Source organism: Protobothrops mucrosquamatus, unplaced genomic scaffold (genome assembly GCF_001527695.2).
Source record: "Protobothrops mucrosquamatus isolate PMUCROS unplaced genomic scaffold, P.Mucros_1.0 scaffold3423, whole genome shotgun sequence".
NCBI classification, from domain to species: Eukaryota; Metazoa; Chordata; class Lepidosauria; order Squamata; family Viperidae; genus Protobothrops; species Protobothrops mucrosquamatus.
In genome coordinates this window covers 28903-54361 of record NW_015389404.1, presented here as the reverse complement: position 1 = coordinate 54361, position 25459 = coordinate 28903, and the positions used below count along the sequence as shown (strand labels likewise).

The following is a 25459-nucleotide window of genomic DNA, read 5'->3' as shown; positions in this document are numbered from 1 at the left end:
CTATACTCAGGCTGTTGGATTAGCATATTTTCCTTCCCTAAGAGTAAAACCTAGTGAAAACTATGCTCTAATTGATAAAATGCAGGAACAGAATCCATTGAGTATGTGTGTATCAAAGCACTAACGCCTAATATACTACTTACTTAATACTAGTACATGACTGTTATAGAATATCCTATGTGCCAGCTTGGATAATAGTAATAAAAGTATTGTATACATAAATGCATACAATTTTTGCAAATTAATATTCATTTTAATTCATGTAAAATAATTGACGTATGCACAGTTACCTGAAGTAATGTGCATACATTTTCAGGCTTAAGCCTTTTTTGGACCCGATTTTATGTGATATATTTGAAAATTATTAAGTAAACTGAGGATCATTTTGGGTGTCAGGTTATGATTACAAAGAATTCAGGCAAACAAAGTGAACAGTGAGTTGTATCTATATTTTACTCTTCAATAGCTGTCGGTTTCCACACCTGTGCTGTGACACCAACTTTCTTGGCTGAGAATTTTGGCCTGGGAACAGAGAATACAGGAGATGCTGCTGGTTCTTGCTTCAAAAATGTAGGGCAGCCCATTGATGTATAGGACTCAATTACAGGACTAGAAGCATTTGATGGGAAGAATGGTTGTGAGCTGTAGGCTGGTACAGAATATACTGAAGAAGCTTGAACATTAGAGGGAGAACCAGCATTGAGAACTCTTGATGGTACAACTTGTTTCAAGGCAGGCACTGAATCAATCTTGGGAAGGAGATTTTCCTTAGTATCAGACGGAGCTTGAAAAGTAAATAAAGATGCATTAAGCTGGTATGGCTGATGCTTCATCACTTCTAAGGAGCTTAATTTCTTAGATTTTTTCTTAGTAGTTTTGGTAGCTCCAGGATGTTTTGACTGAGGTTTGATAGCAGCAAGAGGATAAGATGGAGACTGGATGGGATTATAAGCCACAGGGGGTGGTGCTCGAACATTTGATGAATATTTCCAACATGCTGGTAATGATGGAGTTGGGGATGAGGCCTGGGGCCGATTGGCCTGCACAGTTTCTGAGTCTACTACATACTTTTCCATCCGTGATTGCCTTTTAGCGAAGAGCTGAGCTCCCTTGCCACTCAATGCTGGGGGCATCTCAAAAGCTGGCCCCATTCCACCAGCAAGAACAGCATTTCCTAATGGAGTGAGAGGTGTTGTTTTAGGGGTATAATTTTGGTGGGATGATGAAACTTGAGCCCCCTTAAAGGAAGACTCCAGGTTAAGAGTACTAGGAGGCTGTGGAGGTTGCGGAGGCTGTGGAGGGGGATAAGCTGGTTGTGCTGCTTTGATGACTGCTGGACTTATTACTTCTGGAGATTTTGGAACTGGAAAGATGGGAGCTTGAGTAACAGCCACAACTGGAGGTGACCAGACTGGTGAAATAGGTGTTGTGGCAGTAGGAGAAACCTTTACTGAGGGTTTGGGAGCAACTGGGGGTGGGATCTTTTGTTTGGCTGCCTGGATTTGCATGAAATTGCAGGCCTCTGCTCCCAAGCTGAGGTAGTCTTCTTCAGGACCTGATTCAAAGCCACCAGTACCAGGTTTTTTGCCTTCTGTATTCTGTACGAGGGACAAAAGAGCAGGATTTGGACTCATTTTGGGAGCTTCTTTAAACGTAAACATAGGCTTTGCAGTGATTCTTCTCTTGGCCTCCTGTAATATTCCAGTTCTTATTGCGGGCACAGCAATCCGTTCATCCCTGGATGCAATCTGCTCTGTTGATTCTGTTGGAGACCACAATGTTGACTGACTCATGCTTGTGGCCACTGGAGTCAAAACAGTTCTATATAATGTTTCAGATGGTGGACTGATTGAAGTATAAGGAGGTGGGGCAGGTAGCTCGGAGGGAAGAGTAACCATGCTTCTTGGGGGTGAAAATGGAACTGCTGCTCTGTTCTGAATACCAGGGAAAGGTTTGGCTGTTCTGTTTGAAGTAGGCGAGCTAATAGCTTCTGGAGGTGGATATATCATATTTATCTCTGGGACAACCCTGATGCCATTTTGCTGAATGGTCGTCATAGGATTATGGTTCATTTCTATGTAGCTTTTGCTTATATGGCTTTTTTGCATTCTGGCAGATTCTTCTTGTTTTGCCTGATAAAAGGAAGAACTCATATTTTGGGTGGTCTCTGTTGAAGTGGCCTCTCGATGTGCCTCAATTCTATGCATACCCTGCATCTTCATTGCTTCTTGTTCAGCAGTGACCTGGTCTACTCTTTGACGTCTTTTGGCAAACATGAGTGCCCCTTTGCCCTTGGTCTCTGGAAGCAGCTGTGACATCTCGTCCCCACGTTTGGGTTTTTTTTCAATCTCAAGTAGTCCAGTATCCCAATCAAATGTCACAATCCGTTCTTCTTTATCCAGGTCAGAGAAGAAATCTTCATCAATTTCTGACTCACTTGTGCCAAATAAAGTTACCTCAAAAGTGTCCTCCTTCTCACCTTCTTCACCCTCGTCTTCTTCACCTTCGTCTTCGTAACGTTCTAGTTCCCCAGTGCCGTAGCTAACTAAAGTATATTTTCTGGCCCTTTGGCGACGCTTCTTAAACATCAACACTCCTTTGGAGTTGGGATTTGGAGCTGCTGTCAGTAAGAGAGCAATACTTTTGCATTTAGACTTAGCTTCCTTCACCTGCTTCTCTGATAGGCTTTCACTCCTTCTCAGCCCTGTGGGAAAAGAATAAGGAACATATTTTAGTGGATAACATGACAACAATTTTAACAATAGCTATTTGGGTTATAAGACTGTAATGCAAATCTTTTTTTCTTTAGCGTCTGAATCCTCTCCCCTACAAAGAAAGTACAGGCAGGGAATTAAGATTAATCTTTTCCCACAGTTGCAACCATGACCATTCCATAGCAAGCATTCCTTCATTAGTGACATTCTTTGATTAATCTTTTCTTCTCACAGATTTGTTATCTCAACTTTCACAAAATTTTGATATTATATATCTACACATAAAGAAGCAGATATATGGACAAAGTAAGGTAGAAGATAAATAAGTGGGACATTTTTTATGATGGATATTAACTTGGACATGCAGTGCTTGAGAGGTTTTAGGATTTAGATATACTAATTCAAACAAGACCAATTTCTGTAATAATAAATAATTCATACAGGATTTTTTTTGTTGAAACATTATCTGGACAGAAGTACAGTATTGCAATGCATATATTTGTCCATTGTCCATTATGTAATGGACTATTTTTTGGAATATAATAATCACGTTAAAGTAAATTTTGGTGAATTAGTTGTAGCATAGAATATATTTCTTTCTGAAAGGTGTTTGTCTTTTTTTGAGGCATCATTCTTAGTAGGATCTAGGATGAATGAGTTTTTTCTTGTTCTGTGGTTTATTAGAATTTGTTTTTTTATTTATTATTTATTTTTTAACTTAAAATTTAAGTATTTTTTTAAATTTAATTTATTTTGTTCCATTGAGTTGATTTTTGACTCCTAGAAACTGCCTGGGCCAGCCCCTGCAGTTTTATGGCAAGATTTTAGAAGTGGTTTGCCATTGCCTGCTTCCTAGGGCTGAGACAGAGGGACTGGCCCAAGGTCACCCACCCACAAGTGTTTCATTGGAGTTCTTTTTTAAGGAGAAGAACCCTACACTACTCTCCATGCAATTACACTGTTTAATTATTGTCTATTACCAACTTATGAGTAAAAGGGAGCAATATACAATAAATCTCTTCTAGCTCAATATTTGAGATAATGCACATCCAGGCAGAGACTTCAGAGGCAATAACATCAATATACTGTTAGATCAGTGGGACTTAAAGTGTGTGTGAGTGAGTGTGTATATGAATTGCCAAAATAAAGTAGGACTATTTTATGCCATTCCTAACCAATAAATATAAAAATAACCCTTGGTTATTTAGGATTTGGAATTGTGAGAACATGTGGGAACTCTCACAATGTTACAGGATTTGGAGAGGCAATATGTTTATGTGTATGGATGTATAAAATTCAGTCATGTGAGAATAATCAGCCCCAAGGGACTAGTTTATCAAAATGCTACCTATCACCTCCTCTCTGCTTATTGTTCCTCATTTTCTGGACACCGTGTTACTTTTTTTTTTTTTTAATGAAGGAGTGGACTGTGGCCACCTACAATTTAAAAATTCTTATGGGCCTGATGTATATCATAGAAGCATTCTTCAAATGATCCTGAAACTGGCATATTTGCATACTCTCCTTCTTTTAATTTTTAAATAGTATGCTAACACCAAAGATTACATCATACTAGGTCTCTAGGTGACATGTTGAGGTCTCCAGACCTAGAGCAGGGAAATGACAGCACGCAATGGATCCTTCGCCATTTAGTCTGGCATTTTCTTTAGACTCTAGAGAGAATAATTTAGCCAATGTGTATTCTTAGAATGAACAGTATGTCCCTGTCAGGAATATATTCTGAAATACCAGATGGTTGACAATGGCAAACTGAAAGACATGTAAACTAATAGATAATTTATTTTCATAAAATTTACTTTATTTTCATAAGCAATATATTTTATTTTTTCTCTTGTTTTATTGAATAATTGCCAGTGCTTTTTTTTAAAAAAAAAAGGTGCCGGAACTCACACAAGTCATACAACCCGCCTTGCCTACCCTACAAGGTTCCATCCAAAAAAGGTGCCGGAACTCCGTTCTGGACGTTCTATGAGAAAAAAAGCCCTGATAATTGCTATCTGGTTTGAAATACATTGTCCATGTTGAGCATTCAGGACAACAGGTCACAAATTTATACAGATAGCTGGATAAAGTCTCATGAAGGCAGGCTATAGACTATATAGGCTACAGACTATATATATTATGGCCAAGTTGTGATATGATGTTCATTGAAATGAAAAGGTCAGATTCAAAGGGGGCAAGCAGATCTGGCTTATAGAATGTATTACTGATGAAGTGCAGATACTACAAGAAACCATTGGCTATCTTACTATCAAACTGTCTGAAAGTAACCATGAAAGTAATTTAAATTAAGGGCGAACCAAGGGTGAAAAATAAGTTGATGTATTATTGGAGTCCAAGTAGGAATGAACATCCAAAGAGGGTTTATGTCTGTGTAGCTTTTCATAACATGTGACAAATCATGTTTGCAATTGGTTTTAAAAGCAGTTCGTTATAAAGCAGAGTAGCCTACTGAGTTCTTAGTCCAGTTTCAAATACAATCCCAAAATATTATGAAAACCTATTTTTGATTCCCTTTGCTCCTCAAAAGTAAGACTTGTACAAATATTTAGCATGTTTTCTAACACATTTATTTTTAAATGAGAACACAAATCTGAGCAAATATTTTATCAATGCAATCTGATTATTGATTGGGAATATACCTGACTTAGAAAGTTTAAAGCTAAACTAATGTGGAACAAAAATACTAAACAATAGAGTTTATAATCTAAAATGAACATAAATTGTATATATAATCAAGCTGCTAATAACATTTTTAAGAGCTGAAGATGATAGAAACCTGTGTTTATCTTGAAACAACTGCTAGAAGTTGCTAATGTTATGTTTATCATCAGATAAATTACTCTTTTTAAATCTTCATTGCCTGTTATATTACATTTTCACATTTTAGTGCAAGTATCACTCATCTGCAATGCAAAGATATTTGTCCAAATATTAGGAAATAGAAACTAAGCTCTAATTTTATGATTTTATACCCAGAATCAGTCCTATGGATAGGAACATACTTTTGAGAACACATACATAGGATTGGCTCATAGAATTCACACATATATGGCAAAAAATAAAGGATGCAGATAATTGCAATGCATTAGAGAGACATTAGAGAATTATAAATATATATATTTATATTTTATTTGAGAAATATTAGTCTATGCACACATTTTTGTTGTAAGTAGCTCTGCCAGAGTGATAAAGTGTGGGATGGTTATTTATTTGATTTTATGCCACAAAACATGTAGATGCTCTGTTGTTTTATTCAACTGTAAGCTGCTTGAGAGTTAGACTAAGGTTAGAAACATAAAATGGCATTAGCTCCACCCCAACCAGTTAGGCTATTTTGGAATTTGAGATCTTTTCCATGGTAATGAAAATGTAATAATAATACATTATAGGTAACAAGTTGCTGTTGCTTTATAAGAATCAAAACCAGATATCCTAGATATCCTAATAGTTGGCTCTCAGTTTGCTATTTTACCTCTTAGGCTCCATAAAGCATCTTTATTGTTACATTGCTATGTTGTAGATATGCTTGTCAATAGCCATATAAATGTACTCTCATAACCGCTTGCAAAGTGTCCTTGAAAGTGTAGTGTAAGGGCTTCCTAAATTACTTTGTGACATGGAAATCTATTTTTAGAAGTAATGGATTTCTTTTCTCTTTTCACATTAAGTGTTGAAATCCTAAACACATTCAAACTAAAGTATATCCACGTATCAGATGAAAAATATTAGTATGATTGCTTTGTTCTACTCATTTCTCTTTAAAGTAATGATGTAATTTGCCAGGCATAAGTGTGCCAAAATACCAAGGATATGTGCTCTTCCTTTATACATAATTTAATATGATATAAATATGTGGATCGCATATGGACACTTTAAGTCTAAGCAACAATTTAATCCACAGGTTACTACAAATGGCTCCTGTCCTAAAAATACACATATGGAGGAATTTGCAATGGGTGAAGATGCCTAACCTGGCAGGCTCTGTTAAGATAGCTCAGGGCTACAGTATGTCATCATGCCTTGGCCATTTTGCAATGAAATCCCTTGATGGAATTCTTGAAATAGTCAGAAATGATTGCCCAGATGCCAACAATAGAATTGAATAAACAAGCAGATGCTTTGACAAAATATATTTCAAGTTAGTCTTTTCAAATTTTATTACTGTTTGGTCCTCAGGTTACTTCCAACTGCAGTCTTTGCCTAGATTCTACATTGATTTCCAGGTATAGGAAGCAAAAGGAATAGTAAGTTCACTTTACAAACTAGGGAACCCTTGCAAAACTGAAAGGATCATATAACTAGCCAAAAATACACATGCTGGTGTCTGTCAAAGTAACTTTCAGCAAGCATCATCAAACCTCACTTCTTGGGCCTTTTCCTTTCCTTTCCTTTCCTTTCCTTTCCTTTCCTTTTCTTTCCTTTCCTTTCCTTTCCTTTCCTTTCTTTTCTTTTCCTTTCCTTTCCTTTTCTTTTCCTTTCCTTTCCTTTTCTTTCCTTCTTTCTTTTCCCTCCCCTTCCCTCCCCTTCCCTCCCTTTCCTTTCCCTCTCTTTCCTTTCCTTTCCTTTCCTTTTATATTAAATGTAGCTTTTCTTTCTTGTTTTCTTCTGGGTTTTTTTAAAAATTTAACTTTTAAGCCCTTCTTAAATTATCTAGTAGACTTTTGATAGAAACATATCCAGAAGAAGAAAGTTAGTAATCAATATCTCAGACACGAACAGGTTTGCATTCCAAAATGTGCTCTCCAGTTAGAATTCCAAAACATATTGCCTGCTTGTCATAATTTATTTTAGCGGAGTTTGCAAAAACAGTTTTAAAACATTAATAAAGAAACGAGAGTTGTTTAAAGAAGAGAGACAAAGAAGAAAAGGAAGTCATATTTAGGTAATTCCTCTTTGAAATATTTATTGCTACTAAGCAGATGGTTGCAACTGTTCTCTGCCAGATTGCCTTTCACAAAGAATAACCCTCATGCTCTGCCACCCTAGTTTAGCTACCCTGTACTTACTGGCGTGCCTTGCCCGGTGCTTGTGAGGTCTGCTGGGTTCCTTTTCAGAGGGCTGTTCGTCTTCCCCCTGCTCTGTGCCTTCTGATGAGATTCCAAAGGAGACCACAGAAGGAGGTGCTTCTGACTGCCCTCCTTCCACTTGAGACTCTACACACCCCTTTTCAGCCAGAGACCTGGATGCTTCTTTTGCCTGGTCAGAACAGTCCAGAATCACTTCCACCTTAGTGAGAGAGGGTTCCTTTCTCTCACCTTCATGAATTGCTTGGAACTCTTTGCCACCAACAATCTGGATTATCTTGCCTGTCCACTGGGCAGAAGGCTTTTTTACCCAGCTAGTCGCTTCTTGTGTTAGGACCGATCCTGTTTCCAGAGGCTTGCTCTCTTGGACCTCCACAACAGTCAGACCAGACCTAGCACTGCTGCTTTTATTCCTGTCAGGCGAAAAGGACAACTGTAACTCAACTGTAGAGCCAGGCTTGCCCCCAGAGACAACAGACACCTCCGTGGAGTGTACTTTAGGGGCTTCGATCACTTTGGGAGGGATTTTGTAGCAGGGGATTATTTCTTGCTTTGCCCCAGAAAAATCCACAATAGTTTGCTCTCTGTTTGTTGGGAGTGTTTCCTCAGTTGGCACTATGATCTGCAATTCCTGGTGGGGACTTGGCATTGCTGTTCTGATCTGTAGGGTAGTGCTTTCTTTATATTCCTTATCTTTAATGTCAGTGAGGTTTTCATTTTCTAGTTCCAGACTTAAAGTTTCATTTGTCCCATTGGATAATCTGCAAATATACAAATATACAACAATGTGTGCAAAATTTGATATTCATGACCTTGAAAACCATTTTACATATTAGTATTACCGGTATATATAGAAAACAGCTAGTTTAGTGTAGTAGTTAAAGCATCAGGCTAAACCTGGGAGGCTGCACTGCAATGGCTAACATAAATAAGATCTGGAAAAGAAGATATATTGATATAAATGAAGTCCTGTGATTGCAGCTGGTTTTCATCACATTGTGTTACTTGGATAATCAATGCTTGTGCTCCATACATATATAAAATAAATTCATAAACATTTCCTTGTAAGAAGGAAGACTGGTGATAAGCCAGATAATTGTTAATCTTTATTGATAGCTTGGGTTCTTGGATTGTATGTGTGCAGGGAAATGTATAATGAGACTAATGAGAGACAGAGAGGGGGTGGAGAGAGAGAGAGAGAGAGAGAGAGAATGAGAGAGAGAGAGAGAGAGAGAGAGAGAGAGAGAGAGAGAGAGAGAGAGAGAGAGAGTGGATTTTGAAAACCTTTATGTTTATGTGTATATATGGACTTATTTTCTCTACAGTCTCACTATCACACACACACACAAAATCTGGCACTTATTGGTAAGAATCAGGTACTTTCCTCAAATAATTACTTTTCCTGTAAGGAATTTGATCAGAAAACTCAACTCGCTCAATTCTCCACAAAACTCCAATTCATTATGTGTTTACTAATTGGTAAAGATGACCCAGGAGATCATTTCCAGTTCTTTTATATGCATTCTTCTCTCTCTCTGAAGCTTTCTGCATATGAAGGTTGCACCAATTCAAAACTAGTATCACCCGTGAGTGTCTCTAGGAGGCCTTGGGGCATTTATTGAGCCAGCTGAATTCAGAAATCCACCAGTTCAGCTCCTACTGCAGAGAAAATGCTGAAAAACAGTTTTGCAATATCTCCTTTGGGGCTCTGGGGCAGTTTCCCCCTACCCTCATTACCTTCTGACTCCCTGAAAATCACTGTTGTGATGTCCCCACAGAGAAGCCCACACAGAAGCCCATTTTTAATTTGTTTGGATACTTTAAGACAAGGAGAAATGTGCAAGAGCATAAAACTCTGCTTAGAATTGGGAAAAGGCTACGTAAAGGCAGTAGTTCTGTGGAAGGGACTTTAGTGTAGATATCCTAAGCACCTTCTCTCTGTCCTGACAATATAGGTACTAATATTTTACTAATATTACTTTGATTATGCAATTCAATAGGAATTAAATTGGCCAAGAAGACATGGGTGATTCTTCTTATTTCTCTTTCCCTGTTATATATGTTACAGTATCTGTACAGTACTTAACATGGATGCAATTGAGATACAGTTATTGAACTGACAGTCAGTGCTTCAGTGGGAGGGAGGGAGGGAGGGAGGAATCCAAGAACTGTAATTTAGAAGAGAAAACCAGGAAGTCTTCATATACAATACATTACCTTATGATTGGCTGCTATATTTGCATTAATAGATGTTGCATTACAGAAATACCCTATACCTCTACAAACCTGATTTTAAGGAATTTAAATTCTATATATTGAAATATCATTACTTAGAATAAAGTTGCATACAGATAACATATGGAAAAACATTAATCTGATTAATCATTGCTCAATGACACATAACCTGACATTTATTTATTTATTTACTTACTTACTTATTGCCCACCTCAAACCAGAAACATGAATAACAAAAGATAACCTAATTCTTTTGATCCCGTGTGTGTGGGGGGGGGACTTTTGCTATTTAGATTCCGAAAACTGCCTGGTCTAGCACATATAACTTTGCAAATTACATAAACTAGTTTGACATTTTACTTCTTCTCAATCTCAAATAATTTTATGTTACAAGTAGTAGAACAATCAGTCCTGCCCATGTTTACTCAAAAGCCATTTGCCAGATTTAAGGCTACAAGCTCAATTCTTTTAATTAATTACTATTTCATTATTCGTGTAAGCAAGTTTGTTCTAACAAACATGTAAATGACAAATCATTGTGGTAATTGAATTTATACTGGCATTAGCAAACAACAACAACAACAACAACAACGCCCTACTGTATATTGTATAAACTTCCATGAGGCCCAACATCACTTTTTCTCTGAAAAAAATACACTGAAAAATTATTAGTTTCTTGGGTGATGGTGCAAATCAAGGAAACAGAACTCATGCCAGCAATTTTGTGTTGAAATTCTTTTCCCAGAGTGTTTCTGGACTCAGTTCAAAAGGATTGTGACCAGCCACTTAAGAATCTGCTTACAAACACCTGAACTTTCCTGGGCATTAAGATCTGTTAAATTCACAATCTAAAAGTCACCTCTAAGCAAGATGGGTGGCATATAACTTTCAAAACAAAACAAAACAAAATAAAATAAAATAAAATAATTTAAGAAAGTGATTCATGAGCTAATGGTTGAGGCTGTGTTCTATCAGGATAAGAAATAAATCTGAATTTCTTTTACCTTTTGATAAGCATTTGAAGAGTGTCAGTCAGGCCTTCCATCAGAACAAGAACTTCAGAATAAGTTAACTCAGCACAAGGGTTGCCATTGATAGATATCACTTCATCTCCTTCACATAACCCAGCCTTGGATGCTTTGCTCTTATTTCGAATCTAAAAGAGATTTGAAATAAAAAAAATGAAATCATTATTTATCAACCATTTTCTTTGCCTTATTTAAGGAAAACAAACTTGTCAAAACATCTGAATTGGTGTTTTTCTTTATAGTGAGGAAATAGATGCCTCATACATTTTTAATCCATCAAAATACTTTGTAACAATTATTAGTTTCAAATGTAGATAATTGTACAGAATTGTTTTTAACAAACCAGTAATCTGAGAAACTATTTCAGCACTGGACTATGCTTTGTCCTGCATTCAAAATGATAATGAGAGATTTGTCATGTAAATGGACAGCTGAGTCAATTAACTCATTAGCATAATATTACTTCAATATATATTTAAATTTAGCTACATATAAGAAGGCTGGGAGGATGAACTATGAAGCCAATTGGTCATTCACATAGCATATAAATTTCATCATTGCAAGTTAAAGAGAAATATAAATGTTAATGTCAAGCTACAAAGAATGCTCACGCTACAACAGCCATGTTCTTCTTTGCTTGCCAACAAACCCAGGGGGGGAGGGGGGTGATGGAATGCACAGGTGGATTCTAACCACATGGGAATAAAGGTCATTCAAGAAATGTTATTGCAAGCAGAGACTTCTCATAACAACCTTCTGAAGACTAATTGGACAATGTGACCTGGACTGTCAGGGGAGAGGGAAGATTTTACTGTTTTTACTTATTATTCTGGCACCATATTGCCAGAGTTGGTTTTCTATTCATCAGTGCCGATATGATATACTCAATAAAGTTTTGTATTAGAGATTGGAATGTCTCAGCTGTGCTTACTTCGTTGGGATTATTAGTCAGAACCTTAACAGTTAATTTAAAGGAAAAATTGAATATTTGAATATCACTTCAATAGTACAGTAGGAATATCTGCAACCAGCTTTTTTTTCCATCTCTAAATGCAGTTCATGAAATCAACAGAGATTTTTTTCCAAATGTGACATATCCTGCCCTACCAATATTCAACATTCCTGCAAGATTTGCTAAGCATGAATCATACTCAGTTGCATTAAAAATAACTTTAAAACCCAAACTCTTGGCTCATTGGAAACCCAGCTGCTACACAGACAGGGTTAGACATAGATTGGAATTTTAGTAGAATTAAAAAGATACAAGTCTTCATCAAAGGGTTTCCATCTTAAATAAGACCTAAAATGTTTTATGGGTTCCAAGACCTACATTAAAATCTACATACTTGTACAGTTTAATAATAAAATAGTATAATATTTTGATATGAGCTGCAGTATTAGCTGGATGGTTACAAAAGCACATAAGCACTAGATATACAGTATTATCAAATATGGGCATGCATAATTGCAAAGACTTGGAGTCTGAAGAGTTTGAAGAGCACCTAGCAGTGCAGCAACCCAGGCATAATAAAAATAATAGTTTCAATGATTAAAGAACTCTGAATTGCTATACCCTCTTAGTATCCTATATGTGATGCTGCTTTACTCAATAAGTCATACTTTAGGCATTAATATTAATAGAGAGGGAACTTTTGTGCATACAGTTCCATGAATACAGGCAGCCTGGAATTTGGAGATGAACATTGGTGATAAATGTATAGGCAAGCAAGAACAACAATGAGGAATGGAAATACGTAGAGGTATGGTTAGAAGTAAGATCTAAATATTTGCACAATTTATGGTATTGCACATTGCACTTAATAAGATGGCATATCTGAAACTATGTACGGTGGAGTTAGGGTTCATGAATATGCATAATTGATTACACTATAACTTACTTAATAAAAAATAAAACATAATAATTGCATTCTGCAGAGTGAAACCACTAGTTCATCCTGTCCATTGTTGTCAAACCTAACTGGATTTCACAGAAGAGATTCATCAGGAAGGTTATGCAATGCTTCAGAAAGAGGTACTTTTGAATGTGCAGAAGTGTATAGCACCTATCTGTGACATACTAAAACTATGTTTGTTTCCAGGAAGTAACCACATGGACTTTTTATCAGACATGGTTGCTTTAATAAACTACTTTTGCTAAGTAGTGTGGTCATGTGACACAATGCTTTATGACTATATTGCTTAGTGACTGCAATTCCAGTCCCAATTGTGTGTGTGTGTGCGCATGTGCGTGTGCGCCTGTGTGTATATACACACATACATACACACCCAAACACAGGTACACATACATACATGCACACATACATACACACATAAAGATATACACAGAAAGTTAAATGAAATAATAAGGAAAGGTACTACTTGGGATAGATTAAGTCTTAATTCATAAATGAAGTGTTGCTTTCTACAATGGAATGTTAGTATAATACATATTTCAACAAGAGCCTTATATGAGTATTTTCTTCTATTCCTTGCAATCTGTAAACATCATCCATAACAGGAAAAACTAACACTATTTAATATTTGGTTAAATATAAGCTTGATATTGAAGAACATAAAAAAACTAAAAAGTCATAAGCCAATTCAAGGATGAGGTTATTGCAGTGTTCATTGTATCAGCTCATTTTTTGATATCAGGTATACTTTCCAGAATATTGAATTCTGTTAAGATTTTTGTTTCCACTGTACAACTTTCCTACGATGAACATTGTGGCAGTTGGGTCCATTTCAACTTGGTTAAAAATTACAATTCATTTTCATACCATTTTACTACCTTCACATTGTTTTTCAGTCAGACCTTGGCTAAGCATGCTTTAAGCTCCTATGAACCCATCCTTCAAAGAAACTGCAAATCATAGGTCTCTCGAGAACAATTCCAAATTAGTAATCCTTGGCATTATTGTGGGCCATTCATCTTAATTGTTTAAAATACCAGGCGTTCATTGGGACAATAACAAAGCTCTCTCTGTAGCTTTTTGCTCCTTCCATAAAAGATAAACATTTACAAATATGGTGTGGTATGCTGTGAATGTGTTGCTTTGAGGAAATACATAAACATTCATGCTGCCTTGGAAAAAGCAAACTTTGGAACTGTTTGATATCAGCTGCTATTAAATAGAATGGCCGTTGCTTGGAACATCAATACAATTTGTTCCAATTTTGCACCTTTCAATAGTATTGCATTGTATTTGCCATAATTTCTAGCTACCATGGCATTTGAACTGAAATCCCCTATAGTCAGAGACACTGCATACTATTCCAGTATGATTTTAAATAGCCTTATATTTAAATGGCCTAATGTGATAATAGATGGTAATGTATTAGTATTTGTGCTCTTACAACAGAGAAATATGCATACATTACAAAATAATGAATATTATATTAAAGGAATATTTCCCTCTATACCATGATATACGGAAGGAGAACCAGTTTGGTCTAGTGCAGTGATGGCGAACCTTTTAGGGACCGAGTGCCCAAACTGCAACCCAAAACCCACTTATGCATCGTCGGGTGCCAGGTGTGGTCCATTTGGTGGGTGTGGCCCATTCGGTGGGCGTGGCTGCGGTGGTAACAGCAGACTGGGTGGGACTAAAAAGTTCAATCAATCAATTCCAACTTTGCAAGATCTTTTTTTTCCCATGAGAAGTTAAAATTGACTGATTGATTGAACCTTTTTTTTTGGCGGCGGAGGCCTAAAGTGAAAAGGTTTTATAAAACCCAGATGAAGGCCTAGGACTGGGGCGATGGCACGCGTGCCCACAGAGAGGGTTCTGAGTGCTGCCTCTGGCACCCGTGCCATAGGTTCGCCACCACTGGTCTAGTGGTTAAGACACGAGGATAGAAACCAAGAAATGGTGAGTTCTAGTCCTGCCTTAGCCATGAAAGGGTGACCTTGGATCAAGCTGGGTGACCTTGGACCTTGGACCATCTCTCAGCCCAACCCACCTCACAGGGCTGTTTTTGTGCGGAAAATAGAAAGAGGAAAGTGCTTTGCATATGTTTGCTGCCTTGACTTATTTATTAGTAAAAATAATAAAGGTGGGATAAAAATAAATAAAATAAGGAGAATATGCAAGTTTCCATATCCCATATAATTAATGGCTATGATGGAAGGCTGGTTTTAAGCAATTTCCCCATCCTTGTACGCTCTGGATCTGATGGATTGTAGCTCCTAATGATCTTCAGCAAAAAAAATCTACTATGATTGAAAAGGTAAATCCACAACCCTGAATTCTCTATTTCCCACTTCTTTCTTTCTTTCTTTCTTTCTTTCTTTCTTTCTTTCTTTCTTTCTTTCTTTCTTTCTTTCTTTCTTTCTTTCTTTCTTTCTTTCTTTCTTTCTTTCTTTCTCAGGGCCCTAAACTTTGATCCAATAGTTTGTATTTGATAGCACCACTTAAAGAGAGTTGTCTGAAAACACCAAGTTATGAAAAGATACTTAAAAAGGACAAACTCAAACTGACTTCCTTCTAGTTTTATGAATTTTGACTCCCAGAATATCCCACCCATCATAACCATCACTGAGATTTCTAGGAGCTGAAGTCATGTACATCTGGAATGCCATCAGGTTAGAGAAGGCTTTTTAAAAGTATATTTTTATTTATTTATTAAATATATCATATCATTGTCCATAGTGATTCTGGATCTAGATGAAACAAAACTTTTCATAATAATGATGAGGATCTTTAATTCACCACAGTAGCTGTGCAAGGAGTATATCAACATTTTGTTTTAGCCTCTTTTTTAACAGAATTCTGGAGAAGACAAATTCCTTTCATTTAAGATACCATTATCTTTCTATGCTAGATCCCTTCTGACAAGTAGGATACTTTTTTGTGTATCTTAAAATATCCTGATGTTAGATATGTCTAGACAACAGCTGTCTACTAGAACCTTTCAAAGGCTTCCTCTTCTTTTCCTCTGTTGCAGAGAATTTTGTTCCCCATGAAAAGTGAGTATCGGAAGATAAGGTTTTCTTTTAAGCATCTTCGGTGAATCACAGAGTATTGCACAGGAATATGTTCAGTTAACCCAAGACCGAATCATATGGAACATTCTGTGTCTCCTTCTTGAAATTACAATATTTTCTTCTGTAGGCCATCTTATAATCAGAGCCTGACCTATGAATAGGCATAATGGTATATTGCATTTGGCTAAATACAGACTAAGAACTGCAAGCTAACAAAATATATATCAGCAGACCTTAGAAATCGTGCCAATGATGGACTATGTTCTTGTGATACCTTTACCAGTGTTGGCTCCCAGTTCACTTTCAGTTCCAATTTAAGTGGGTGTCTCTTATTTATAAAACTGAACTGAAACAATGAATCATATTTAAATAGGCATTCCAGCAAGGCTTTCGAGACCAACAGTTGTCATCCCTTTTATTTACAACTCACCAAATATTCTATCAAAGAATCTGAATTTTACCATGATTGAAAGAAAACTCCCACTTTTATCAAGAATTTCTAACTTAACTAGCATTACTCAAAATAGTTATTTATACTTCTCTATCTCTCAACACACATTCTCTCAAGTCTTAAAAGTTTCAAAAAAAATAAATAATGCAAAAAAAAGTCCTACATGTCTTTCTTCCATCCCACGTATTGCTGACTGTAATCACCTCCATATCCCCATATTTCCAAGCAAGGAATCCAGAAAGTTGCCACTGAGTGCACATATGTTTCCTGATTGACAACTAGCAAGTGGAACACACATGCTTCCTCTTTTCTCTGCCTGCCCAGTTTTGTTCTTCCCATCATGCCTTGCAGTTCAGCCACCCAACCTCTGCCCATTCCTAAGTACTTAGCCAGCTGGAGATTGCTTTCTGTCTTATTGCAACAAAAGAGGTATTCTCTCAAATGGCTCTGCCACTAAAAATCAGAAGTTCTGGGGTAGTTGGTAGGAGTACCACTTAGATCTTATCTGCATCCTATACATCGTACACCAGCTATCAGTTGAAAACCAGTATTCTATATTACACTCACTTCCAATATCTTCAAAGGACCAATAAATATTTTAAAGTAAGAATTTCTTAACCAAAAGCCCTGAAATTGAATAAAAAGGTATTTAAGATAAAATTTCAACTGTTGCTTAACATGAAGCAACAGAGCAGTAAGTCTCGAGCATTTAAGAATTCATTGGGGCTGACAGTGAACATCTAGCACTGCTAACAGATGTTTGAAAAAATTGATGAGTTGCTTTGTTTGTTCTGTATATTTTCATTAATAATAATAATAATAATAATAATAATAATAACAACAACAACAACTTCATATGCTGAGACCATGTAGATTGTTTATTTTAGAAAATAATTCTACTTTTTAGATAAATGCTTAGAGATGAGTTCATATTGAACAATTAGATTGTTCTGCCTACATTTTCAATGTTCATCAATTTCATAAAATTAAGGATAAACATAATCAGTTTGTGCTAGAATTTAATTCTATAAATATTTTCTTTGCACAAACTAGCATTTTTTCACCTATGTTGGAAAACTGCAGAAGTCATCCTAGATAACCTGTCAAGTCTGTTACAACAATAATACACTGAATGATAACAGAAATTACTTGCAGCATTCAGAGTATTGAATAATGCATACTGTGCCTCAGGAAATATTGCACCTAAATTTGATCAGTGGCAGATTGAAAGTCACTTATTTTCTAATCTGAAAATAAGAATTTTGGTAATGAAATAGGGAAAGCATCACTTGAGATTAAACTCACATCATAATATACCAGATTACATACTGCATGAAACTTCCATCTACATATTTGTAAATGTGGTCTCTTTTCACATGTTACCAGAATAGATGAGAATTGTTTATGGCTAAAACAGATGTCTGCTTTGATACATAACAGTACAGTGCAGAAGTAATTTGGCAAATATGTATCACAAAGGAGGAAATTTATGTCTGAATATACATGTCTTATCATAGTATTATGCTATTTTTGACACCTATTCTAGCTGCTTCTCCACATTTAATTAAAATAATGTTTGTGACTTGATGACTCAGTTACTTTGGACTCTAAATTGGGTTACTAAAATACCAAATATGCTATTTCCCAACAAACAAACCATATAATGGCTTAACACAATGGCCTAGTTCACACAATATGCTAAGGCAATGATTGGCTTCTCACAAATTGCTAAACCTCAAACTATGAAATCACTCTACCATGCTACTGAATGTAAAATCACCTTGTGAGTTTTATCTCGCAGATATCTCATAGTGCACCAGATGAAAAGTGATGGTAACTCTAACAAATATGGTATTCAATTTCACAGCTGAAACGATATGCAAAATAATATCTCAAGGCTCAAATATAAGAAAGAAATTGGAATTGAACTTCTGATTATTTTTCACTACTATGAATGGGTTTGCAATTCTGACAGACAAAAATCCACTCATAGTTGCACCAGCTACATCTATCCCATCAGCCCAATTTACAATATGGGACTAACCAATTCAAAAGAGGTTGTTTAAAGTACTGAATTCAGTAAATGATTAATGATCAATATAACATGACTTCAGGTACATGAGTTTTTCCTTAAGTGTTGTTTGATCTATCTATATACTACTAAAACTCTTGTGTCTGTAACCTTTAAATAGGCAAAACAGTGCATCATAGCACATGACCTTTTCAACCAAATGGACTAACTTACAGATTGTGTCCAAAAGCTGGGATCTATAACTTCTGTGGAATTAAAATTTGGCAAATATTATAACATTTTATGACATAATACAAAACATCATAAAACATTTCCTTTGGTCAACTGCTAATGTGTGACTGTGCTGTACTGTTCAACATGGGCTACTTTCAAGGCAGGTACATCTCTGAATATCTCCCTGAATTTTTAAGAATTTCTTCAGTACATTAGAAGCTCTCCCATTGTTGAAGGCCATTTTTAAGGTAAGAAAACATCTTTGAAGCAATGACCCAATGGATCATGGATTGTCTAATCAAATCTAAATGGGCCCAGATCCTTTGCTCTCTCTTCCTAAATTTAGTCTGAATTGTAAATGAGGTACCCAGAACCTGAAGAGGAATCTAAATGAGACAGAATAAAAAACAATTTCCTATTATTTGGTAACTATCCTTCCATTAATGTGCTTACAATATGTAGAGCACAGTGCAGTAATCCAGACCAGTAGATGACTAAGGCATGGGTGACTATGAGCAAGGCCTTCTGGTCCAGGACTTGTTTTTCTTTCATCTCCAATTTCAGAACTCCACTAGTATTTTTGTGCAACCATGTTGTTTCTTTAACTAGCTTTTTCTTTATCTGGGTTTTCATTGGATGGCTGTCATGTTACTACAGGATGGATTACTATCTGATGGCTGAAGATCACACTAAACATATGGCAGTGAAATGGGGTAAGACATGGTTCTGGATCCCGCAGAAACATTATCTGGGATGAATGCATTTTGAGGCCTTCCGAGCAACCTTATTTTCCATTATTCTATATTCTCAATAAGGTTGTTCAGAAGGCCTCAAAATGCATTCATCCCAGGTAATGTTTCTGCGGGATCCAGAACCATGTTTTACCCCATTCCACTGCCATATGTTTAGGTATATGTGTGTGTGTGTATGTGTGTACATATGAATATCAGCGGTTCTCAACCTATGGGTCGCGACCCCATTTGGGGTCGATCGACCATTTCACGGGGGTCGCCAAGCAAGGCTGTCCGCCATTTTTTTTGTCCGCCATTTTTTTCCCCTTTTCCGGTGGGTGCCTTACCTCCCTTGGGCTGGGCCAGCTGGTGGTCAGCCTGCTCCGACTCTGCCGCTTGCCAGCTACGCCTCGGCCGGCGCAGGGGGCGGAACCATGCATGCGCGGCGCTCCCGGGCAGGGAAAGTCCTCAACTTACGACCGGTTGGGTAGTCCTTGACTTACGACCGGTTTAGTCCTTGACTTACGACCGGTTTAGTCCTCGACTTACGACCGGTTGGGGGTCGCAGCATTAAAAAGGTTGAGAACCACTTATCTATATCTATCTACACACACACACACACACACACACACAGAGTATATACAATATACATACTGTATGTATATATTACCTTTCCTGGTCCCCTTCTCTCTGATTCTAAACATATGGATCAATGTTCAACGATAGGCCAAAAGAGGTCCTTTTGACAAATGCAACAAAATAACTGATAGCTTGAAGATTTGCTTTACTTTCAAAAGTTATATCTAAATAGGTACTTATTATCATCACGTTAATGAATGCTTTTTGGCAGGAGTCCAGGGTGAGCAACTGAGGGGGGATGAAGTAATGATCCTCAAAATATTACCTGGCAAATTGAAGATACAGCACATTTCTGAACAGTGAGCACCATGCGTCATACTAGAGCTCCATGTTTTATGAGAGGATATTGTGCCGGTCTCTATTTCTATTTAAATGGCGTTTGTTCTTATTTTCTCTACTCTTAAATAACTTCTATAGAAATAATGTTTACATCACCTCTCCTGCTAATGCTTTCAGAGTATATGACTGGAAAAGAATAACAGATAGTACTACTCTTAAGATACCGCTATCAATTTACCTATACAGCCTTTATTACTGCACTATGCATTCAGATATGCTTCTTAATAAACCTCTTAGAAAAAACATTATTTTGGGGTACTAATGGAAAGGAATTGTTTTCTTCCTGCTTTTTCACACAGGTTTTAAAGAGGCAAATAATTAAAAACAAATGTCATGGAAATCTTCCTTGGATTCTCCTCTAACTGCAGGATTAGGACCAAGGAGATCGTTACAAAAGCTTTCTTTGTACAAAACAGTATACATTTGTACACTTCTTCCACACAAAGAAGGTTCCTGTAATAAGGAAGTGCTGGAAACTCAAACAAATGTGCTTGTTTTCACTTAAATACATTTTTGCTTTTTTTGCAGCATCAGTTCCAAAATTGTTGGAATCATGTTGACTATCTATTATGCTTGCTCACAATCACAGCAGAAATAAGCTTCAGGGCAGCTGCTAATTGTATCTTCAGTCCCCTGGGACTGTTTTTTCCAATGGGTCTAGTTTATTGCTTTCCTGTGCATGATGACACAAATAAACCAGGAAGGCATACTTCCTTTTGCCCAGAGGGAATATTGGAAGCAGCACAAAGTGAAATAAATATAATTTATAAGGATCTTTTTCACTCAGTATGCAATTATCACTCATGGTAATGTCACTTGTTAATGCTGAAATGAGCACTCAATGTGGTATTTTTTGCTACTTGCCTCATTGCTTGAGCAGCCTTCCAGTTAGCACCAGGAGCTACAAAGCAGACAGAAATCCAGTTTGTGCCTAACTTGTAAGTAAGGCAGTTATAGCAGGAATTAACACAGTGCTCAGATTTATGGGGAACGGCTTAGTCTCTGTCTGCTGCTTCTTGAGACAATTCCTTTAGTTGCTGTTCTTAAAGGCATGTTTTTAGAAAAGGAGAATAAAATATATAGAGTAGGAGGTAGGGTGTCTTCTCATCATATACTATTCATATCAGATTAGAAATATTTTTACTCTAAATATGCTACTAAATTCCTGGGGGCTACCCAGAAAAAAGAGACCACTGACTATTTTTCAAAAGAACACTTCAAACACATTAGTTTAAGGTCAAGACACTACAGTCCCAAATTCAATCCCAATCTAACACATTTTTTCCTAAATTACACTTGTTTAGTGAAACATAAGAAATGCCCATTAGTTCACAATAATTTTGTCTCTTTGTGTTTTTTGCTTTTGGACTTTTGACCTGGCAAATAGTGGTTTGGTGCATTAAGGAATCAATATTCACTTTCCAGGACTAGATTAAAGTTGGCAGAAGGCCCAGGATAGGATTCACTTAGAATACTAAGCACTTATTCCTCTGTTCATGGCTGAGCGTTGTTAGCGTAGGATTTAGCTTTCACAAACATCTGGCCTTGCCCCTGCTGTGAACTGGAAACTCAACTGAAATTGGCTGTATTTATTCATTTTATTTTTTAAAAAGGAACAAGTACTGGAATATTGCTCAACAGCTCAATCCAGAACTCTTTGGTTGTATTTCTAATCTATTTCCATTGGTTGACTTTGTCTTGCCCTGCCCTTGTAAAGGGTAAATTCCCCTTGTAATTTACCTGAACTGCTTACACTATCCATTTCCTGCCTATTTTATTCATACAAAGCCTGTTTTGACTTGAAAACCAGAATTTAGAAATGTTGAGGCAATGTTTTCATAGCTAATATGATTCTCCCCTTTTATTTTTCTTCTGCAGAATTAAGTACTGTAGCTGCTAAATCCATCTCGGCAAACTTCAGGAATAGGTTGCCTGGTCTGGCCTGGGTTGGCTTGGTCTTTTTTCTTAAATTACCCTGCACAAATAAAATCAGATAAGTGCCCTGTTTGGATTAAAAGTTGCATCCATAACCGATGCAATCCATTTCAGTGTCTCCACTGATGCGGCTTATGTGGATTATAAATTGTACCCAAGAAAAGATTTAACCTCCAAAATTGTAACTTGAGCAGCCTCAAATCAAAGTCATTCTCTGTTGAATCACACCAAATAAGAATGTTTCCACTTGTGGTTACCGATTTCCATAAGGCTTCATTGGTCAGCTCGTTTATTTTATTCTGTTGCCAGACAATTAAAATAATCCCGGGAACATATTCCAAATGTCAGCATGAAATATAGCAGTTTTCATGTTGCCTGTCAACTCAAAGCCAAAGAGAATGCTATTTTTAGATGGGCATCCCATTCACCCACCTATATAAGGCTGTGCTAGAGCCGTTGGTGCTTTTGTATAATACATGCAAGTGACAGCTATTTGAAAGAGAAAAGATCTGGTTTTCTTCCCAGGAACAAGAACATAATTAGAGGAGAGGTTACTGATATTAATATCAAATCAGTCAATACAAATTAGTATTTATAATAGTGTTTTAATCTTACAACTGTACTTGCATATTTTTTTGTTTTAGGCTGTACGTATCCTTCCTATCTGTCTAGTGCCATATATTTTTTCTCATATATTAATTGTTTTAAAATCAAGGAACAGGCATTTGATTTAAATATATGTCCATCTTCTGTTTTTTTACTCTGCAATATCTGGTAATATTAATCCAGTTTATGTGGGTTACTGGTGTCCTCATTTCTGCTGTGAAGACATGTTAAGCAAAGCCAATGATTAAAGTATTTGCTGTATTGAATACCATGATGAAAACTTATGTGGCAGTTGATTGCAGTTGTCTGCCCAAATGAAATGAAGCCACTTCCTCTACCTGCAGTGATTTAGTTATTACGTTTCTTTTTCCTGTCTATCCTACTGCTTAATTGAATCCTTCCCGTGTACAGTCTCAGAATTAAGTAGCTGTTGGTTGCTGACATAACCAACATTTTAGCCCTGAGAATCGCTAGCTCCTGGCCTAGCTCCCAGAATAACTCCTATACCTTTCCCACATTACAGACTATGCAAACCATCCTGTATCTCAAATGTTCAGCAGGCTAGAAAGCCATTTCTCCTGCTTTATGTTGCAATTCTCCCAGCCATTGATCAACTATTTGAGTATCATCTGGAAGGTGGAAAAAAAATAGAAGAAAATCTCCAGGATTCAAGAGGACAGGATCTGATTGCATCATCCTGAAATGACCAATGTGCACAGCTCACCTGAGTACCATGACTGAATAGCCAGATTTCATAAATACCAAAACTATCTCAGGTTGCTGATGGCTTCTTTGGGAAAACAGTGCTTTAAAACTAGAACAGCTAAGGACAATTTGGCCTGCCTCATTCATGTGCTAAGAATGAAGTGAAAGCAACATTATGGATACGTGATGAAATAAAGATGCTGACAGGGAAAGTTTGTACCATGATTAAATGCAAATTGGCCTGGACTTTTATTTAGCTTTGTAAAAAGTTATTGAAATTATGTCTTAGAAGCTATGATTCTATATCCTTGTAATCCAGAAATATGATCTATGAAACTGAATTAGAATTATGGCTTGTTTTCAATAAATAACCCTATTTTATTATGAAGCAGAAATGTCATCCCAATGTTGTCCCAATTGGACAATAGCATGGTTAACTATAATGGCCATTTGAAGGATGGCAAGATGTGGAGATTAATGGACTTGGAAGGCACTGTGCTGGGGACAGCTTTTTCAGTTCAATTTACAGAAAGCTCTATTAGGACAATGAGTTTAAAGTGGTTAGCAATTTTGACTCATCTCCTGAAAAGCTAAGTAACACTAGATCTGGTTAGTATTTGAATAGAAAACAATTTAAAAATTCCAAGGTTGTATCTAGAACAGGCATCTCGAACCTGTGGGCCGTGACCTATTTGCAACCGGGCTGCGTAAGTGGCTGGCTGGTGCGTGCACATGCGTGCGTCCAGCCCTACTCACACAAGCATTGCAGATGCCTGGGGCCCTATTTGCGCAGGCTCTTGCGGCTCCACTTACGCGAGCATCACAGGCACTTGCAGCCCCACTCTTGTGAGTGGCATGGACGCTTGGGGCATCACTCCTGTGAGTGTCACAGGTTCTCATAGCTCCACTCCAGCGAATGTCACATGGGATCGCAGCCCCAGTTGCTGGAGCATCATGGGAGCTCATGGCCCCAGTCATTTGAGCGCTTGGGGCCTCGCGCAAGCATTCAGGGCCTCACTCACATGAGCGTTACAGGTGTTCTCGGCCTCACTTGCACCTGCCCCTCCCACAAAACCATCTCCTCTTTCTCCTCTTCCCCCCCCAGGCTGCCAACCCAGAACGTTTGTGGAACTCTGATCTAGAAAGCTGAATAAGAAGATGGCATTAGCAAACCAATTCAAATTGTTGCCAAAAGAAGTACATGGACATGAAAATGTAATCACCAGGAGCCAAGATTCACTTGAAGAATTTACCAAAATAAAATACTTCTCAGTGGAGTGGTTGATATAAACCCTAGCAAAAGATATAACCCCCCCCCCCCCAAATACAGTACATTGACACTGAGAAAGATAAAGTCATCTGGATTGGAGCTCACCCCATTGCGCAGTGCTCGGGTCTCAAACCTGGGCTGTCAGCTGTCTTTAACTGATGAGGCATTGAACCCCCTGTATCTTCTTTACTCTGCAGCTAATATCTTAAAATTCCTTATCTGGATTTAACAATTATTCTCAGTAACCACAAAAATAATAAAAAGGTTATACTTAAGTTATACTCCACCATGCTTGTGGAAAACTCGCCCAACCCTTTGCCTTAACTAGTCCCCCTGTATAAATTGGGACTAACATGCTATACAAGCAACGAATAATAAAAACCAAAAATGACAAGAAATTGAAGAACTGAACAAATGGTAGTAACAAATTAAAGCATGAATTTTCAGAATTTTTCCTAATAAGAGCTAAATTTTACTTGTTTTCCTTATTTTAGTGAGTACCAAGGCAACTGTGAGTGCGGGAAAG

At 37.1% G+C, this 25459-nt stretch overlaps 1 protein-coding gene across 1 annotated transcript; it reads right to left on the bottom strand.

Moving 5' to 3' along the window:
• Positions 1-430: 430 nt before the first annotated feature.
• SYNPO2 (synaptopodin 2) lies at positions 431-24641 on the bottom strand. Its single transcript, XM_015826989.2, has 4 exons — positions 24477-24641; positions 11002-11153; positions 7745-8523; positions 431-2704 (listed from the first exon to the last, which is right to left on the bottom strand). Exons 1-4 carry the CDS (start codon positions 24639-24641, stop codon positions 453-455), a joined length of 3348 nt encoding a protein of 1115 aa, XP_015682475.2. The 3' UTR covers positions 431-452.
• Between the last annotated feature and the right edge of the window lie 818 nt (positions 24642-25459).